This window comes from Anomaloglossus baeobatrachus, chromosome 11, assembly GCF_048569485.1.
Source record: "Anomaloglossus baeobatrachus isolate aAnoBae1 chromosome 11, aAnoBae1.hap1, whole genome shotgun sequence".
Classification (NCBI taxonomy): Eukaryota; Metazoa; Chordata; class Amphibia; order Anura; family Aromobatidae; genus Anomaloglossus; species Anomaloglossus baeobatrachus.
This window is the reverse complement of record NC_134363.1, coordinates 7,538,556-7,558,870: the sequence shown is the minus strand read 5'-3', so window position 1 is coordinate 7,558,870 and position 20,315 is coordinate 7,538,556. Positions and strand designations below refer to the sequence as shown.

At 47.5% G+C, this 20,315-nt stretch overlaps 1 protein-coding gene across 1 annotated transcript in view; it reads left to right on the top strand.

Moving 5' to 3' along the window:
* The window catches only part of VWA5B1 (von Willebrand factor A domain containing 5B1), a 78,628-nt gene that overhangs the window by 40,067 nt on the left and 18,246 nt on the right, over positions 1 to 20,315 (top strand). The window contains 6 exon segments of the mRNA XM_075329451.1: positions 9,404 to 9,602; positions 9,737 to 9,785; positions 9,787 to 9,852; positions 9,988 to 10,173; positions 14,400 to 14,580; positions 14,668 to 14,849. Of these exon segments, the coding sequence (XP_075185566.1) occupies positions 9,404 to 9,602; positions 9,737 to 9,785; positions 9,787 to 9,852; positions 9,988 to 10,173; positions 14,400 to 14,580; positions 14,668 to 14,849 (863 nt within the window).

The following is a 20,315-nucleotide window of genomic DNA, read 5'->3' as shown; positions in this document are numbered from 1 at the left end:
ATACATCACCTCTATTCTATACATCACCTCTAGTCTATACATCCCATCTATTCTATACATCACCTCTATTCTATACATCCCATCTATTCTATACATCCCCTCTATTCTATACATCACCTCTATTCTATACATCCCATCTATTCTATACATCCCATCTATTCTATACATCACCTCTATTCTATACATCACCTCTATTCTATACATCTCATCTATTCTATACATCCCATCTATTCTATACATCCCATCTATTCTATACATCCCCTCTATTCTATACATCCCATCTATTCTATACATCCCATCTATTCAATACATCCCATCTATTCTATACATCCCCTCTATTCTATACATCCCCTCTATTCTATACATCACCTCTATTCTATACATCCCATCTATTCTATACATCCCATCTATTCTATACATCCCCTCTATTCTATACATCCCATCTATTCTATACATCACCTCTATTCTATACATCCTATCTATTCTATACATCACCTCTATTCTATACATCACCTCTATTCTATACATCCCATCTATTCTATACATCCCATATATTCTATACATCCCATCTATTCTATACATCCCATCTATTCTATACATCACCTCTATTCTATACATCCCAGCTATTCAATACATCCCATCTATTCTATACATTACCTCTATTCTATACATCACCTCTATTCTATACATCCCATCTATTCTATACATCACCTCTATTCTATACATCACCTCTATTCTATACATCCCCTCTATTCTATACATCACCTCTATTCTATACATCACCTCTATTCTATACATCCCATCTATTCTATACATCACCTCTATTCTATACATCACCTCTATTCTATACATCACCTCTATTCTATACATCCCATCTATTCTATACATCACCTCTATTCTATACATCCCATCTATTCTATACATCCCATCTATTCTATACATCACCTCTATTCTATACATCCCATCTATTCTATACATCACCTCTATTCTATACATCACCTCTATTCTATACATCACCTCTATTCTATACATTCCATCTATTCTATACATCACCTCTATTCTATACATCACCTCTATTCTATACATTCCATCTATTCTATACATCCCATCTATTCTATACATCACCTCTATTCTATACATCACCTCTATTCTATACATCACCTCTATTCTATACATCCCATCTATTCTATACATCACCTCTATTCTATACATAACCTCTATTCTATACATCACCTCTATTCTATACATCCCATCTATTCTGTACATCACCTCTATTCTATACATCACCTCTATTCTATACCTTCCATCTATTCTATACATCCCATCTATTCTATACATCACCTCTATTCTATACATCACCTCTATTCTATACATCCCATCTATTCTATACATCACCTCTATTCTATACATCACCTCTATTCTATACATCCCATCTATTCTATACATCCCATCTATTCTATACATCACCTCTATTCTATACATCCCATCTATTCTATACATCACCTCTATTCTATACATCACCTCTATTCTATACATCACCTCTATTCTATACATTCCATCTATTCTATACATCCCATCTATTCTATACATCACCTCTATTCTATACATCACCTCTATTCTATACATCACCTCTATTCTATACATCCCCTCTATTCTATACATCACATCTATTCTATACATCACCTCTATTCTATACATAACCTCTATTCTATACATCACCTCTATTCTATACATCCCATCTATTCTGTACATCACCTTTATTCTATACATCACCTCTATTCTATACCTTCCATCTATTCTATACATCCCATATTTTCTATACATCACCTCTATTCTATACATCATCTCTATTCTATACATCCCATCTATTCTATACATCACCTCTATTCTATACATCACCTCTATTCTATACATCCCATCTATTCTATACATCCCATCTATTCTATACATCACCTCTATTCTATACATCCCATCTATTCTATACATCACCTCTATTCTATACATCCCATCTATTCTATACATCACCTCTATTCTATACATCCCTTCTATTCTATACATCACCTCTATTCTATACATCACATCTATTCTATACATCCCCTATATTCTATACATCACCTATATTCTATACATCACCTCTATTCTATACATCCCATCTATTCTATACATCCCATCTATTCTATACATCACCTCTATTCTATACATCACCTCTATTCTATACATCACCTCTATTCTATACATCCCATCTATTCTATACATCACCTCTATTCTATACATCACCTCTATTCTATACATCACCTCTATTCTATACATCCCATCTATTCTATACATCACCTCTATTCTATACATCACCTCTATTCTATACATCACCTCTATTCTATACATCCCATCTATTCTGTACATCACCTCTATTCTGTACATCACCTCTATTCTGTACATCCCCTCTATTCTATACATCCCATCTATTCTATACATCACCTCTATTCTATACATCCCATCTATTCTATACATCACCTCTATTCTATACATCACCTCTATTCTATACATCCCATCTATTCTATACATCCCTTCTATTCTATACATCACCTCTATTCTATACATCACCTCTAGTCTATACATCCCATCTATTCTATACATCACCTCTATTCTATACATCCCATCTATTCTATACATCACCTCTATTCTATACATCCCCTCTATTCTATACATCACCTCTATTCTATACATACCATCTATTCTATACATCACCTCTATTCTATACATCACCTCTATTCTATACATCCCATCTATTCTATACATCACCTCTATTCTATACATCACCTCTAGTCTATACATCCCATCTATTCTATACATCACCTCTATTCTATACATCCCATCTATTCTATACATCCCCTCTATTCTATACATCACCTCTATTCTATACATCCCATCTATTCTATACATCACCTCTATTCTATACATAACCTCTATTCTATACATCACCTCTATTCTATACATCCCATCTATTCTGTACATCACCTCTATTCTATACATCACCTCTATTCTATACCTTCCATCTATTCTATACATCCCATCTATTCTATACATCACCTCTATTCTATACATCACCTCTATTCTATACATCCCATCTATTCTATACATCACCTCTATTCTATACATCACCTCTATTCTATACATCCCATCTATTCTATACATCCCATCTATTCTATACATCACCTCTATTCTATACATCCCATCTATTCTATACATCACCTCTATTCTATACATCACCTCTATTCTATACATTCCATCTATTCTATACATCCCATCTATTCTATACATCACCTCTATTCTATACATCACCTCTATTCTATACATCCCCTCTATTCTATACATCACATCTATTCTATACATCACCTCTATTCTATACATAACCTCTATTCTATACATCACCTCTATTCTATACATCCCATCTATTCTGTACATCACCTTTATTCTATACATCACCTCTATTCTATACCTTCCATCTATTCTATACATCCCATATTTTCTATACATCACCTCTATTCTATACATCATCTCTATTCTATACATCCCATCTATTCTATACATCACCTCTATTCTATACATCACCTCTATTCTATACATCCCATCTATTCTATACATCCCATCTATTCTATACATCACCTCTATTCTTTACATCCCATCTATTCTATACATCACCTCTATTCTATACATCCCATCTATTCTATACATCACCTCTATTCTATACATCCCTTCTATTCTATACATCACCTCTATTCTATACATCACATCTATTCTATACATCCCCTATATTCTATACATCACCTATATTCTATACATCACCTCTATTCTATACATCCCATCTATTCTATACATCCCATCTATTCTATACATCACCTCTATTCTATACATCACCTCTATTCTATACATCACCTCTATTCTATACATCCCATCTATTCTATACATCACCTCTATTCTATACATCACCTCTATTCTATACATCACCTCTATTCTATACATCCCATCTATTCTGTACATCACCTCTATTCTGTACATCACCTCTATTCTGTACATCCCCTCTATTCTATACATCCCATCTATTCTATACATCACCTCTATTCTATACATCCCATCTATTCTATACATCACCTCTATTCTATACATCACCTCTATTCTATACATCCCATCTATTCTATACATCCCTTCTATTCTATACATCACCTCTATTCTATACATCACCTCTAGTCTATACATCCCATCTATTCTATACATCACCTCTATTCTATACATCCCATCTATTCTATACATCACCTCTATTCTATACATCCCCTCTATTCTATACATCACCTCTATTCTATACATACCATCTATTCTATACATCACCTCTATTCTATACATCACCTCTATTCTATACATCCCATCTATTCTATACATCACCTCTATTCTATACATCACCTCTAGTCTATACATCCCATCTATTCTATACATCACCTCTATTCTATACATCCCATCTATTCTATACATCCCCTCTATTCTATACATCACCTCTATTCTATACATCCCATCTATTCTATACATCCCATCTATTCTATACATCACCTCTATTCTATACATCACCTCTATTCTATACATCTCATCTATTCTATACATCCCATCTATTCTATACATCCCATCTATTCTATACATCACCTCTATTCTATACATCCCATCTATTCTATACATCCCATCTATTCAATACATCCCATCTATTCTATACATCCCCTCTATTCTATACATCCCCTCTATTCTATACATCACCTCTATTCTATACATCCCATCTATTCTATACATCCCATCTATTCTATACATCCCCTCTATTCTATACATCCCATCTATTCTATACATCACCTCTATTCTATACATCCTATCTATTCTATACATCACCTCTATTCTATACATCACCTCTATTCTATACATCCCATCTATTCTATACATCACCTCTATTCTATACATCCCATCTATTCTATACATCCCATCTATTCTATACATCACCTCTATTCTATACATCCCCTCTATTCTATACATCACCTCTATTCTATACATCCCATCTATTCTATACATCCCATCTATTCTATACATCACCTCTATTCTATACATCACCTCTATTCTATACATCCCATCTATTCTATACATCACCTCTATTCTATACATCACCTCTAGTCTATACATCCCATCTATTCTATACATCACCTCTATTCTATACATCCCATCTATTCTATACATCACCTCTATTCTATACATCCTATCTATTCTATCCATCACCTCTATTCTATACATCACCTCTATTCTATACATCCCATCTATTCTATACATCACCTCTATTCTATACATCCCATCTATTCTATACATCCCATCTATTCTATACATCACCTCTATTCTATACATCACCTCTATTCTATACATCCCATCTATTCTATACATCACCTCTATTCTATACATCCCATCTATTCTATACATCCCCTCTATTCTATACATCACCTCTATTCTAAACATCCCATCTATTCTATACATCCCATCTATTCTATACATCACCTCTATTCTATACATCCCATCTATTCTATACATCCCATCTATTCTATACATCCCATCTATTCTATACATCACCTCTATTCTATACATCCTATCTATTCTATTCATCACCTTTATTCTATACATCCCATCAATTCTATACATCCCATCTATTCTATACATCCCATCTATTCTATGCATCCCATCTATTCTATACATCACCTCTATTCTATACATCCCATCTATTCTATACATCCCCTCTATTCTATACAGTGTATCAGTGACGGGTGTGAGCTGTCAGTGATTGCTGATGACGGTGATCGCCCCCTGCTGGTCACAGTTGGTCACACATCGCTGGCACATGTGCAGTGCCCGTACAGTGGCGGCAGGATTTGGTTCCTGTCTCTATGGGCGGCATTATACTGACTGTCCGGTGAAGCAGGAGAGCACACAACCCTTACAGCTCTGCCCTCCCTGAGACTGAAGGGGCAAAAAACATTTACAAGTTACTTACACAATACCGCCATACACTGCACATACAATGCCGCCACACAGTGCCCACATAATACTGCCGTACACTGCACATACAATGCTGCCACACAGTGCCTACATAGTATTGCTGTACACTGCACATACAATGCCGCCACACAGTGCCTACATAGTACTGCCATACAGTGGAGAAATACCATCTTACAGTGCCTACCTAGTACTGCCGTACAGTGCACATATAATACTGCCACACAGTGCCTACCTAGTACTGCCGTACACTGCACATACAATGCCGCCACACAGTGCCTACATAGTACTGCCATACAGTGGAGAAATACCATCTTACAGTGCCTACCTAGTACTGCCATACAGTGCACATATAATACTGCCACACAGTGCCTACCTAGTACTGCCGTACACTGCACATACAATGCCGCCACACAGTGCCTACATAGTACTGCCATACAGTGGAGAAATACCATCTTACAGTGCCTACCTAGTACTGCCGTACAGTGCACATATAATACTGCCACACAGTGCCTACATAGTACTGCCGTACACTGCACATACAATGCCGCCACACAGTGCCTACCTAGTACTGCCGTACACTGCACATACAATGCCGCCACAAGTGCCTACATAGTACTGCCATACAGTGGAGAAATACCATCTTACAGTGCCTACCTAGTACTGCCATACAGTGCACATATAATACTGCCACACAGTGCCTACATAGTACTGCCATACGGTGTAGAAATCATACTGCCACACAGTGCTAAAATAGTACTGCTATACGGCGTAAAAATCATATTGCAACACAATGCCTTCATAATACAGCCATGTGGTGAAGATATGCAACACAGTGCTGAAATAATACCGTCTCACAGTGCCTAGTTACTACTGCCATACAGGACAGAATTAATAAAACCACACAGTGCATAAGCCATACAGTGCAGATATACTAATCTCCATACAGTGAATACATAATATGGCCATCAAGTTCAGAAATAATACCACCACACAGTGCCTCTATGATAAGGCCATACAGGGCAGAAATAATATCACCACGCAGTGCACAAAAATACCATCTCAGTGCCTATACCACCACAAAATGCCTACATAATACAGCCATACAGTGCAGATATAATAATGCTTTATAGTACTGCTACACAGTGCAGAAATAATACTGCTGCACAATGCCTACATTATGCAGCTCTAAAGTGCAAATATATCAACCCCCATACGGTGCATACATAATACTGAAGTCCAGTGGAGAAATAATACCGCCACACAGTACCTATATAATCAGACCATACAGGGCAGAAATAATACCGCTACACAGCACCTATATAACCAGACCATACAGGGCAGAAATAATACCGCCACACAATACCTATATTTGCAGACCATACAGGGCAGAAATAATACTGCTACACATCACCAATATAACCAGACCATACAGGGCAGAAATAATACCGCTACACAGTACCTTCGGTATATAAATAGACCATACAGGGCAGAAATAATACCGCCACACATTACCTATATAACCAGACCATACAGGGCAGAAATAATACCGCCACACAGTATGTATATAACCAGACCATACAGGGCAGAAATAATACCGCCACACAGTACCTATATAACCAGACCATACAGGGCAGAAATAATACCGCCACACAGTACCTATATAACCAGACCATACAGGGCAGAAATAATACCGCCACACAGTACCTATATAACCAGACCATACAGGGCAGAAATAATACCTCCCCACATTACTTATATAACCAGACCATACAGGGCAGAAATAATACCTCCCCACATTACTTATATAACCAGACCATACAGGGCAGAAATAATACCGCCACACAGTACCTATATAACCAGACCATACAGGGCAGAAATAATACCGCCATACAGTACCTATATAACCAGACCATACAGGGCAGAAATAATACCGCTACACAGTACCTGCATAATACTGATCTACAAAATAAACATAATACCGCCATATAGTTCACACAGAGTAGCATCATACAGTGGAGAATATAAGGTAAATTCAGTGTTGATAGCAGCTACGTTTTTAAACCCAGGCTATATTGTGTCCGGACCGCCGGCTGCGGAGCATGCTGGGAGTTGTAGTTGGAGGTGACTGCACTGGGGTTGTCAGCGTCCTGGAGTCGGGGGACAGTGACTATATAATGGTCATATACTGTCAATATATTGTGCTGCCAGATACCCTACTGCAGTGAAGACTGACGCGGCCAGGGCAGCAGGGGCCAGTCCTGTGCCGCTCAGGGTCTGTGCACAGCTGGGTGAAGCCCCCATACGCGCTGTGTGGCCCTCCAGAGGTCAGCTCTGTGGGTGAGATGATATTGTATGATCTGAGCTCGTCACTTCCGGTCACCCCCGGACCTCGGAATATGAAGGAGCGCTGCGCTGGGCTATTCCAGGCCGGATTTAATCCCTTTATTATCCGTATAGTGCGGATTATGGGAAGGGAATTCCTGCAATAATTAGGCTGCAATCTGCTGCGCCGCTGCCTGCCCGCTGCACCCGGCCTCCTGCCACGCAGCCTCCTGCTACCCGACCTCCTGCCACCCGGCCTCCTGCCACCCGGCCCCCTGCCACCCAGCCTCCTGCTACCCAGCCTCCTGCCACCCGACCTCCTGCCACCCGGCCTCCTGCCACCCAGCCTCCTGCTACCCGACCTCCTGCCACCCGGCCTCCTGCCACCCGGCCTCCTGCCACCCGGCCCCCCTGCCACCCAGCCTCCTGCTACCCAGCCTCCTGCCACCCGACCTCCTGCCACCCGGCCTCCTGTCACCCGGCCCTCCTGCTACCCGACCTCCTGCCACCCAGCCTCCTGCCACCAGGCCTCCTGTCACCCAGCCTCCTGCCACCCGGCCCCCTGCCACCCGGCCCCCTGCCACCCAGCCTCCTGCCACCCGGCCTCCTGCCACCCCGGCCTCCTGCCACCCGGCCCCCTGCCACCCGGCCTCCTGCTACCTGTCTCCTGACACCCAGCCTCCTACCACCCGGCCTCCTGCCACCCGGCCTCCTACCACCCGGCCTCCTGCCACAAGGCCTCCTGCCACCCAGCCTCCTGCTACCCGGCCTTCTGCCACCCAGCCTCCTGCCACCCGGCCTCCTACCATCCAGCTGCCTCCTGCCACCCGGCCTCCTGCCACCCGGGGAGCAGAGGAATTGCTGGTCAGGAGCCCGGGAAAGCTGCATGACACCACATAGGGGAGCAGAGGAGTTGCCATTCAGGAGCCCAGGAAAGCTGAGTAAATCCTCCATACTGGATGTCTCGGCTTTTCCAGCAGTAAGTCCCCCGTCCTGTCCTTGTCTTGCAGGAAAGCCTCGCCCATCGCCTGTGAGAGCATCAAGAAGCTTCGAGCCGACATGGGCGGCACCAACATCTTATCGCCCCTGAACTGGATCATCCGGCAGCCGGTGTGCCGCGGCTACCCGCGCCTCCTCTTCCTGCTGACGGACGGAGCTGTCGGCAACACCGGAAAAGTGATCGAGCTGATCCGTCACCACTCCTCGTTCACTCGGTAAAGTCGCTAGAGCTGCGCTCATTACTTCCATTTTTTATACCCGATGTCACCACTAGATGGCGCTGCTCCATTACAGTGTATGGACGTATCAGGCCGATCACTCATGTTATTTGCCGCTGTATGTCGCGCAGATGTTACAGCTTCGGCATCGGTCAGAACGCCTGCCGCCGGCTGGTGCAGGGGGGTGGCCAGCGTGTCCAAGGGCAGCGCCGAATTCCTCATTGAAGGAGAAAGACTGCAACCCAAGGTGAGTCCGCCAAGAGCGGAGGTGGTCTGGGGTCTTGGCCATCTCACACCGCTCCTTCCAGGCCTGGCTGTCCTCGTGGCTGATAACTGAGGACAATAGCACCAACATGTAATATGTCATCTCGCCCCTCTGCAGATGCTGCACTCTCTGAAGAAGTCGATGGCCCCGGTCCTCAGTGACGTAACGGTGGAGTGGGTCTTCCCGGAGAGCACCGAGGTCCTGATCTCCCCCATCAGCTCCAGCTTCCTCTTCCCCGGGGATCGCCTGGTGGGATACGGCGTGGTGTGCAGCTCGGCACGCTTCCTCTCTAGCCTCCGTACAGTGAGCGCAAAAACCCTTATCATACTCACACAGCTGAAGATCTGCTGCAATTGCATCCAGTCTACACAATCCACATATCATCTGCACAGATACATTGTAACGAGATATAACTGTAACAGACCCTCAGCTGTCGATCTGTATTCGATATTATCATCATATCACGATTCCACTTTATGTATCCTGTTGCTGTTCTGGGGCTTAATGGCAGCTCTGAGCTGTCATTAACCCCTTTGTATGTTCTCCCCAAGTTTGAAACCTGACGTGCTGTCAATTGGATGCAGTTTACTGCTCTCTGTTTTCAGCCATGTCAGGTTGGGAAAAGGCTGGTTGCAGCAGCTATGGCCTGTCAGCAGAAAGATGTCCACGATTGCATAACGTCAAAGGAGTCAATAGTCAGAGCAAGCAATTTTTATTTTCATTATTTGCTATTATGAATCCTGTCCAAGGATTTTTTTGTCTAAAGGATATAATATAAGGGGGCTGGCGTGGGAATGTAGCCGTCACTGGAAGCACTAATACGTGATGCTAAAGTCTAGAATCCATAGTGTAGTAGAGGGTGCAGGAAGCCCAGGACCTTGTAGCAGTGGCTGCAGGAAGCTCAGGACCTTGTAGCAGTGGCTGCAGGAAGCACAGGACCTTGTAGCAGTGGCTGCAGGAAGCTCAGGACCTTGTAGCAGTGGCTGCAGAAAGCACAGGACCTTGTAGCAGTGGCTGCAGGAAGCACAGGACCTTGTAGCAGTGGCTGCAGGAAGCTCAGGACCTTGTAGCAGTGGCTGCAGGAAGCACAGGACCTTGTAGCAGCGGCTGCAGGAAGCACAGGACCTTGTTGCAGAGGCTGTGGGAAGCACAGGACCTTGTAGCAGTGGCTGCAGGAAGCACAGGACCATGTCGCAGTGGCTGCAGGAAGCACAGGACCATGTCGCAGTGGCTGCAGGAAGCACAGGACCATGTCGCAGTGGCTGCAGGAAGCACAGGACCTTGTAGCAGCAGCTGCAGGAAGCACAGGACCTTGTAGCAGTGGCTGCAGGAAGCACAGGACCTTGTAGCAGTGGCTGCAGGAAGCACAGGACCTTGCAGCAGCGGCTGCAGGAAGCACAGGACCTTGTAGCAGTGGCTGCAGGAAGCACAGGACCTTGCAGCAGTGGCTGCAGGAAGCACAGGACCTTGTAGCAGTGGCTGCAGGAAGCACAGAACCTTGTAGCAGCGGCTGCAGGAAACACAGGACCTTGTAGCAGAGGCTGCAGGAAGCACAGGACCTTGTAGCGGAGGCCGCAGGAAGCACAGGACCTTGTAGCAGAGGCTGCAGGAAGCACAGAGCCTTGTAGCAGAGGCTGCAGGAAGCACAGGACCTTGTAGCGGTGGCTGCAGGAAGCACAGGACCTTGTAGCAGAGGCTGCAGGAAGCACAGGACCTTGTAGCGGTGGCTGCAGGAAGCACAGGATCTTGTAGCTGTGGCTGCAGGAAGCACAGGACCTTGTAGCAGTGGCTGCAGGAAGCACAGGACCTTGTAGCAGTGGCTGCAGGAAGCACAGAGCCTTGTAGCAGTGGCTGCAGGAAGCACAGGACCTTGTAGCGATGGCTGCAGGAAGCACAGGACCTTGTTGCAGTGGCTGCAGGAAGCACAGGACCTAGTAGCAGTGGCTGCAGGAAGCACAGGACCTAGTAGCAGTGGCTGCAGGAAGCACAGGACCTAGTAGCAGTGGCTGCAGGAAGCACAGGACCTTGTAGCGGTGGCTGCAGGAAGCACAGGACCTTGTAGCAGTGGCTGCAGGAAGCACAGGACCTTGTAGCAGTGGCTGCAGGAAGCACAGGACCTTGTAGCGGTGGCTGCAGGAAGCACAGGACCTAGTAGCAGTGGCTGCAGGAAGCACAGGACCTTGTAGCGGTGGCTGCAGGAACCACAGGACCTTGTAGCGGTGGCTGCAGGAAGCACAGGACCTTGTAGCGGTGGCTGCAGGAAGCACAGGACCTTGTAGCAGTGGCTGCAGGAAGCACAGAACCTTGTAGCAGAGGCTGCAGGAAGCACAGGACCTTGTAGCGGAGGCTGCAGGAAGCACAGGACCTTGTAGCAGTGGCTGCAGGTAGCACAGGACCTTGTAGCGGTGGCTGCAGGAAGCACAGGACCTTGTAGCGGTGGCTGCAGGAAGCACAGGACCTTGTAGCAGTGGCTGCAGGAAGCACAGGACCTTGTAGCAGTGGCTGCAGGAAGCACAGGACCTTGTAGCGGTGGCTGCAGGAAGCACAGGACCTTGTAGCGGAGGCTGCAGGAAGCACAGGACCTTGTAGCAGTGGCTGCAGGAAGCACAGGACCTTGTAGCGGTAGCTGCAGGAAGCACGGGACCTAGTAGCAGTGGCTGCAGGAAGCACAGGACCTTGTAGCGGTGGCTCAGGAAGCACAGGACCTTGTAGCGGTGGCTCAGGAAGCACAGGACCTTGTAGCGGTGGCTGCAGGAAGCACAGGACCTTGTAGCAGTGGCTGCAGGAAGCACAGGACCTTGTAGCGGTGGCTGCAGGAAGCACAGGACCTTGTAGCGGTGGCTGCAGGAAGCACAGGACCTTGTAGCGGAGGCTGCAGGAAGTACAGGACCTTGTAGCAGTGGCTGCAGGAAGCACAGGACCTTGTAGCGGTGGCTGCAGGAAGCACAGGACCTTGTAGCGGAGGCTGCATGAAGCACAGGACCTTGTAGCAGTGGCTGCAGGAAGCACAGGACCTTGTAGCGGTGGCTGCAGGAAGCACAGGACCTTGTAGCAGTGGCTGCAGGAAGCACAGGACCTTGTAGCGGTGGCTCAGGAAGCACAGGACCTTGTAGCGGTGGCTGCAGGAAGCACAGGACCTTGTAGCAGTGGCTGCAGGAAGCACAGGACCTTGTAGCAGTGGCTGCAGGAAGCACAGGACCTTGTAGCGGTGGCTGCAGGAAGCACAGGACCTTGTAGCAGTGGCTGCAGGAAGCACAGGACCTTGTAGCAGTGGCTGCAGGAAGCACAGGACCTTGTAGCGGTGGCTGCAGGAAGCACAGGACCTTGTAGCAGTGGCTGCAGGAAGCACAGGACCTTGTAGCGGTGGCTGCAGGAAGCACAGGACCTAGTAGCAGAGGCTGCAGGAAGCACAGGACCTTGTAGCGGTGGCTGCAGGAAGCACAGGACCTTGTAGCGGTGGCTGCAGGAAGCACAGGACCTTCCATTGGGCTTATCTATCCCTCATCCCTTTCTTTGGTTAATGTCCCTTTCTGTCTCTGACCTAATTGACTTGAATTGTGTTTTTTCTCCTCCGTTGGAGCGGACCGTCGCTGCAGCTGATCCCACATCAATATTGAGCCTCTCCGACTTCCTGCACATGTCGCTGACGCTCCGGTCTCAGAAGCGCAGATTTCGGCTTTTTATAAACAAACAGCTATAAAAAGTAGTGCGCCCCGGGGAAACCAGACGCTCCTCGAAATCCTCCACTCATGAAATACTCACGCCCCGTGAAGTGTATAATATTTATCAGATATTTGTCTATTGCAGTCGGTGGGATTGTATACATAGACGGCAGCGACTAGAGTCTATTTACAAATACCGGAAAGTTGTTATTGATACATTGTAGCATTTATCGGCTGATTTTAACATGTTGCTATCTCTTACAAGAGCCCTAGATTTCCCTTTTCAGGCAATGACGTGGTTAATTTTCCTTGCGCCGCTCTCCGCTCACAGCGAGGCTTCACATATTCAGTTCTCCATAGACGCAGTTCAGCTTTTTTGGCTTTCACCATGGAAACGGAATAAGTCGTAACGAGGCAGGAATCGGAACCTTCATTTCTGGAGATTCTTTTTAAGTCGACCTATAAACTTCTGATCAAGCGCTGCGGCGTCTGCGAAACATTAAATCGTACGGCGCCATCTAAACAAGCGGCGGAAAAATAAGCAATTATTACTGATCCGTTACAAAGGGAGAATAAATAATCTCCGCAACCAATGGTCATTTGTAGAAATACACACACACCCGGAGCCCCGGAGTCTCTGCTGCCTGCAGCTGGGTCCTGCCTGGTTGCTATCGATACATTGTAACAACATTTTGAATGAGTTGCCAGGCAGCAGCAGTTCCCTAGCAACCTGTCTGATCCTAATCAAAGGGCAGAGAATAGGCAAGAAGGTTCCACAGGGTATCGCTACGACCAATCTGTAATAGTTAGGAGATGGAGAACCCCTTTAAATGTCACCCTAAGTTTTGGCACCTTCTCTCCTTACAGGACAAGAGGCGGAGATACAGTATGATGCGCTCTCAGGAGTCGGGAAGTTCCGTATTTTTCCAGTCGCAAGACTCCTCTGGAAGCGGAGGGTCGAAGGGTCAACAAGACCCCGGTCTCCCCTCCGAGCAGAGCACCGAGTTCCTAAACGGCAAAGAGGATCTGGCTGGAGAGCAGGCGTCCGGTAAGGTTCCCTGGCACCGGTGAATTTAACGGCGGCGGGTATAGTCATGTGATCAAAATCCAGAATCCGTGTTTGTGCTTTCAGCAGCTGATCCCGGCTTCCAGCGCAGAGCCTACAGCACCAGTCAGATTGCCGACCACCAGCCCTTACCGAGGTCCCACACGGCCAGTGACCCCAGCACGGCCCAGGAGAAGAGCCCCCTCTGCAGGATCCAAATCCAGGAACTTCAGGGTACAGATGACACGAGCGCTGACGGTCATGAGTCTCAGGTACCAGGTGACACCGTGCAGAAGAAAAGTGCAAAGAGGAAATTCTGAGAATTATAGAACATTAGTTATCATCCAATCACAGACTAGCCTGCTACATAAACTGTGACATCACTATGACCTCACCATCCAATCACAGACTAGCCTGCTACATAAACTGTGACCTCACTGTGACATCATCATCTGATCTCACAGACCTGCTACATAAACTGTGACCTCACTGTGACATCATCATCTGATCTCACAGACCTGCTACATAAACTGTGACATCACTGTGACGTCACCATCCAATCACAGACTAGCCTGCTACATAAACTGTGACCTCACTGTGACATCATCTGATCACACTGACCTGCTACATAAACTGTGACCTCACTGTGACATCATCATCTGATCACACTGACCTGCTACATAAACTGTGACATCACTGTGACCTCACCATCCAATCACAGACTGACCTGCTACATAAACTGCTACCTCACTATGAGATAATCATCCAATCACAGACTAGCCTGCTTCATATACTGTGTGACATCACCATTTCCAGTTCATGACATCACAATGATAGACTGACCCTTTACACTTCACTGCCCTGACTCACTAACCAGACTTGTACATAGACTGTGACCTCACTGCACGCTCCCTGTCTTCTCACTTTGACATCACCCTCACCCTGTGACTTCACTGCCCTCACCCTGTGACCTCACCGCCCTCGCCCTGTGACCTCACTGGCCTCGCTCTATGACTTCACTGCCCTCACCCTGTGACCTCAGTGCTCCCACCCTGTGACCTCAGTTCTCTCACCCTGTGACCTCACTGGCCTCACCCTGTTACCTCCCTACCCTCACCCTGTGACCTCACTGGCCTCACCCTGTGACCTCACTGGCCTCACCTGGGACCTCACCCCTGTCACCCTGTGACCTCACTGCCCTCACCCTGTGACCTCATTGGCCTCACCCTGGGACCTCACCCCTGTCACCCTGTGACCTCACTGGCCTCACCCTGTGACCTCACTGGCCTCGCCCTGTGACCTCACTGGCCTCGCCCTGTGACCTCACTGCCCTCGCCCTGTGACCTCACTGGCCTCGCTCTGTGACTTCACTGCCCTCACCCTGTGACCTCAGTGCTCTCACCCTGTGACCTCAGTTCTATCACCCTGTGACCTCAGTTCTCTCACCCTGTGACCTCACTGGCCTCACCCTGTGACCTCCCTACCCTCACCCTGTGACCTCAGTGGTCTCACCCTGTGACCTCAGTCCTCTCACCCTGTGACCTCAATGCTCTCACCCTGTGACCTCAGTGCTCTCACCCTGTGACCTCCCTACCCTCACCCTGTGACCTCAGTGCTCTCACCCTGTGACCTCAGTGCTCTCACCCTGTGACCTCAGTGCCCTCACTCTGTGACCTCACCGCCCTCACTCTGTGACCTTAGTGCTCTCACCTTGTGACCTCAGTGCTCTCACCCTGTGACCTCAGTGCTCTCACCCTGTGACCTCAGTGCTCTCACCCTGTGACCTCAGTGCTCTCACCCTGTGACCTCAGTGCTCTCACCCTGTGACCTCAGTGCCCTCACCGTGTGACCTCACCGCCCTCACCCTGTGACCTTAGTGCTCTCAACTTGTGACCTCAGTGCTCTCACCCTGTGACCTCAGTGCTCTCACCCTGTGACCTCAGTGCTCTCACCCTGTGACCTCAGTGCTCTCACCCTGTGACCTCAGTGCCCTCACCGTGTGACCTCACCGCCCTCACCCTGTGACCTTAGTGCTCTCAACTTGTGACCTCAATGCTCTCACCCTGTGACCTCTGCTCTCACCCTGTGACCTCAGTGCTCTCACCCTGTGACCTCACCGCCCTCACTCTGTGACCTTAGTGCTCTCACCTTGTGACCTCAGTGCTCTCACCCTGTGACCTCTGCTCTCACCCTGTAACCTCAGTGCTCTCACCCTGTGACCTCAGTGCCCTCACCCTGTGACCTCAGTGCCCTCACCGTGTGACCTCACCGCCCTCACCCTGTGACCTTAGTGCTCTCAACTTGTGACCTCAGTGCTCTCACCCTGTGACCTCTGCTCTCACCCTGTGACCTCAGTGCTCTCACCCTGTGACCTCACCGCCCTCACTCTGTGACCTTAGTGCTCTCACCTTGTGACCTCAGTGCTCTCACCCTGTGACCTCTGCTCTCACCCTGTAACCTCAGTGCTCTCACCCTGTGACCTCAGTGCCCTCACCGTGTGACCTCACCGCCCTCACCCTGTGTGTGACCTTAGTGCTCTCAACTTGTGACCTCAGTGCTCTCACCCTGGGACCTCACTGGCCTCACCCTGGGACCTCACTGGCCTCACCCTGGGACCTCACCCCTATCACCCTGAGACCTGACTGCCCTCACCCTGGGACCTCACCATTCCTGTGAGTTATTAACCTGCAATGCCCTTTATCATGGGTCAGTGGAGGCTGCAGAGCTTACAATCGAATAGTAAGGAGTGTGGACCTTCTCTTGGACCCCGACGTTCCACGTTCCTGCACTCAGCTTATGAGAAAAACACTTTTTCAATAAAATCTCTCTCTTGCCGGTAAATACTTCAAATGTAATAATGCGGCGTCCCCGCTGAGGACTCTGCCCGGACAATGGCGTCACTGCTACATATAACCCTTCATTCACTGGCATCGGCAGCATCGTATCTTATCTGTACGCACCTGTAGCACACCGGCAGCAAAAGGGTAAAAGAATGAGCCTGTGAGAAGTATGGAGCCCGGCGGGAGGCGCAGTGCCCCCTACAAACAGCCATTAATGTCCATCACCTCCCAGGAGAGAGCAGAGGTCGGGGTGACGCCAGTACATTAATTGGCCGCCTCTCCGATCCTGACCGCCTCGTCTCTAGACGCCTCTTTGCTGTTGTCTTAGTGTATTATGTTCCCTGCAAGTTGCTCGGAAACAGGGCCAACATATAAGCCGACTTCTCACGAGTTGCCATGGAAACAAGGCCCAGGTCAAAGACTTCCATCCATCTCATTTGCAATTTTCAGACCCAACCAAGAAAAAAGCAATAATGCCCAAACCACACCGAGGGCACAAGAACCAGAACCAAAAATGGAGCCTAGTGGCCAAACCACACTGAGGGCACAAGAACCAGGACCGAAAATGGAGCCTGGTGGCCAAACCACACCAAGGGCACAAGTCCCAGAATCAAAAATGGAGCTTGGTGGCCAAAACACGTAAGGGGTATGTGTCCCAGAACTAAGAATGGAGCTTGGTGGCCAAACCACGCCAGGGGCAAGTGTCCCAGAACGAAGAATAGAGCTTGATGGCCAAACCACACCAAGGGCACAAATCCCAGAACCGAGGAAGGATCCTGGTGCCCAAACCACGCCAGAGGCATGTGTCCAGAACCAACAATGGAGCCTGGTGCCCAGACCATGCCAAGGGCATGTGTCCCAGAACCAAGAAAGGAGCCTGGTCGCCAAACTACACCAAGGGCACAAGTCCCAAAAACGAGGAAGGAGCCTGGTAGCCAAACCATGCCAAGGCATGAGTACTAGAACAAAGCAGGAGCCCAGTGCCCAAACCACACCAGCGGCATGTGTCCAAAACCAAGAATGGAGCCTGGTGCCCAAACCACACTGGAGGCAGTAGTCCCAGAACCAAGAAAGGAGCTTTGTTCCCAAACCATGCCAGGGGCATATGGCCCAGAACTGAGAAAGGAGCCTTGTGCCCAAACTACATCCAATGTATGTGACCCAGAGCTGAGAAAGGAGCCTGGTGACCAAATCACACCAGAGGCATGTGTCCCAGAACCAAGAATGGAGTCTGGTGTCCCAGAAGCAACCAGGGGCACGTGTCCCAGAACCAAGATAGAAGCTTGGATCACAAACCACACCAGAGCCATGTGTCCCAGAACAAAGAAAGGAGCTTGGTGCCCAAACCAAAACCACACCAAAGGCACGAATCTCAGAACCAAGGAGGAGTCCAGTGCCAAAACTACACCAAGGTCACAAATCCCAGAACTGAGACAGCAGCCCTGCGACCAAACCAAAACCATGCCAAGGGTACGAGTCCCAGAACCTAGAGCCTTGAGCCAAAGCAAAACCATACCAAGGGCTCGAGTCTCAGAACCAAGAAAGGAGCCCTTTGCACAAACAAAAACCACACCAGGAGCATGTGTCCCAGAACCAAGAAAGGAGCCCCTGACAAAACCAAAATTGCACCAAGGGGTCGAGTCCCAAAACCGAGAAATGAGTCCCTGGGCCAAACCAAAACCACACCAAGGGCTCGAGTCCCAAAACCGAGAAATGAGCCCCTGGGCCAAACCAAAATCACACCAAGGGCTCGAGTCCCAAAACCGAGAAATGAGCCCCTGGGCCAAACCAAAACCACACCAAGGGCTCGAGTCCCAAAACCGAGAAAAGAGCACCTGGGCCAAACCACAACCACACCAAGGGCACGAGTCCCAGAACCAAGAAAGGAGCCCTTTGCCCAAACCAAAACCAGACCAGGAGCACGAGTCCCAGAGCCAAGAAAGGAGCCCCTGGCCAAACCAAAACCACACCAGGAGCATGAGTCCCAGAACGAAGAAAGGAGACCCTGGCCATACCAAAACCACACCAAGGGCTCGAGTCCCAGAAACGAGAAATTAGCCCTGGGCCATACCAAACCCATGCAAAGGGCTCGAGTCCCAGAACCAAGAAGGAGCCCAGTGCTAAACCAAAACCACACCAGGTGCACAAATCCATAACTGAGAAAGGAGAAGTAAAATTTGGAGCCATCTCCTTGGGTTTCCTTCCCATCATGCCTGCCAGGGGCCGCTGATTCTCATGCATCTTCATGGTGGTGTATAATATAAAAAGAATGCAATATCAGCAATGGTAACACCAGGGCCTGCTGGGAGATGTAGTTCCCAACATCCAGTTTATTTGGTGGTGAGAGGGTTGGCCATAGTATACACTGCCATGTGTATGAATAGTAGTTAGGGCTATAATTTAGTAAGTTAAATACTTGGATTTACACTAAGATTAGAGACCTGTCACCTGATATATAGTATGTCGTAGAGTTTCTTGATGGTTCCTCCATTTCTGCAAGTCGTTTCTTACGTAAGAATCACTCGCAGTACCGCTTTTCACCACCAAACACTTTCCATAAGAATTTATGCAACAGCGCCCCCACCCCCGCCCTAATGTTTCTGGTTTTTGGGAAAATGTTTGAAATATAAAAACATTGGAAGGAATTGTCCTAAAGAACCGGCGGACATCCCACAATCACTACGGGGAGGAGCACTGCAGACGTCCATTACACCAAAGGTGGGTGTTACATCCCCTCTAAGGGCATTATTTTACCTTTTATGTGTTTTTGTAGTTGTCAGACTTTCGATACTTCGTGCAATGTGTTTCCATGAAGCTGACGATGTCTCATTGTGACGTAATATCAGTAGAGTTTATAACATTGACACTGATCATGTGACTGCCTGGCACAACATAGAG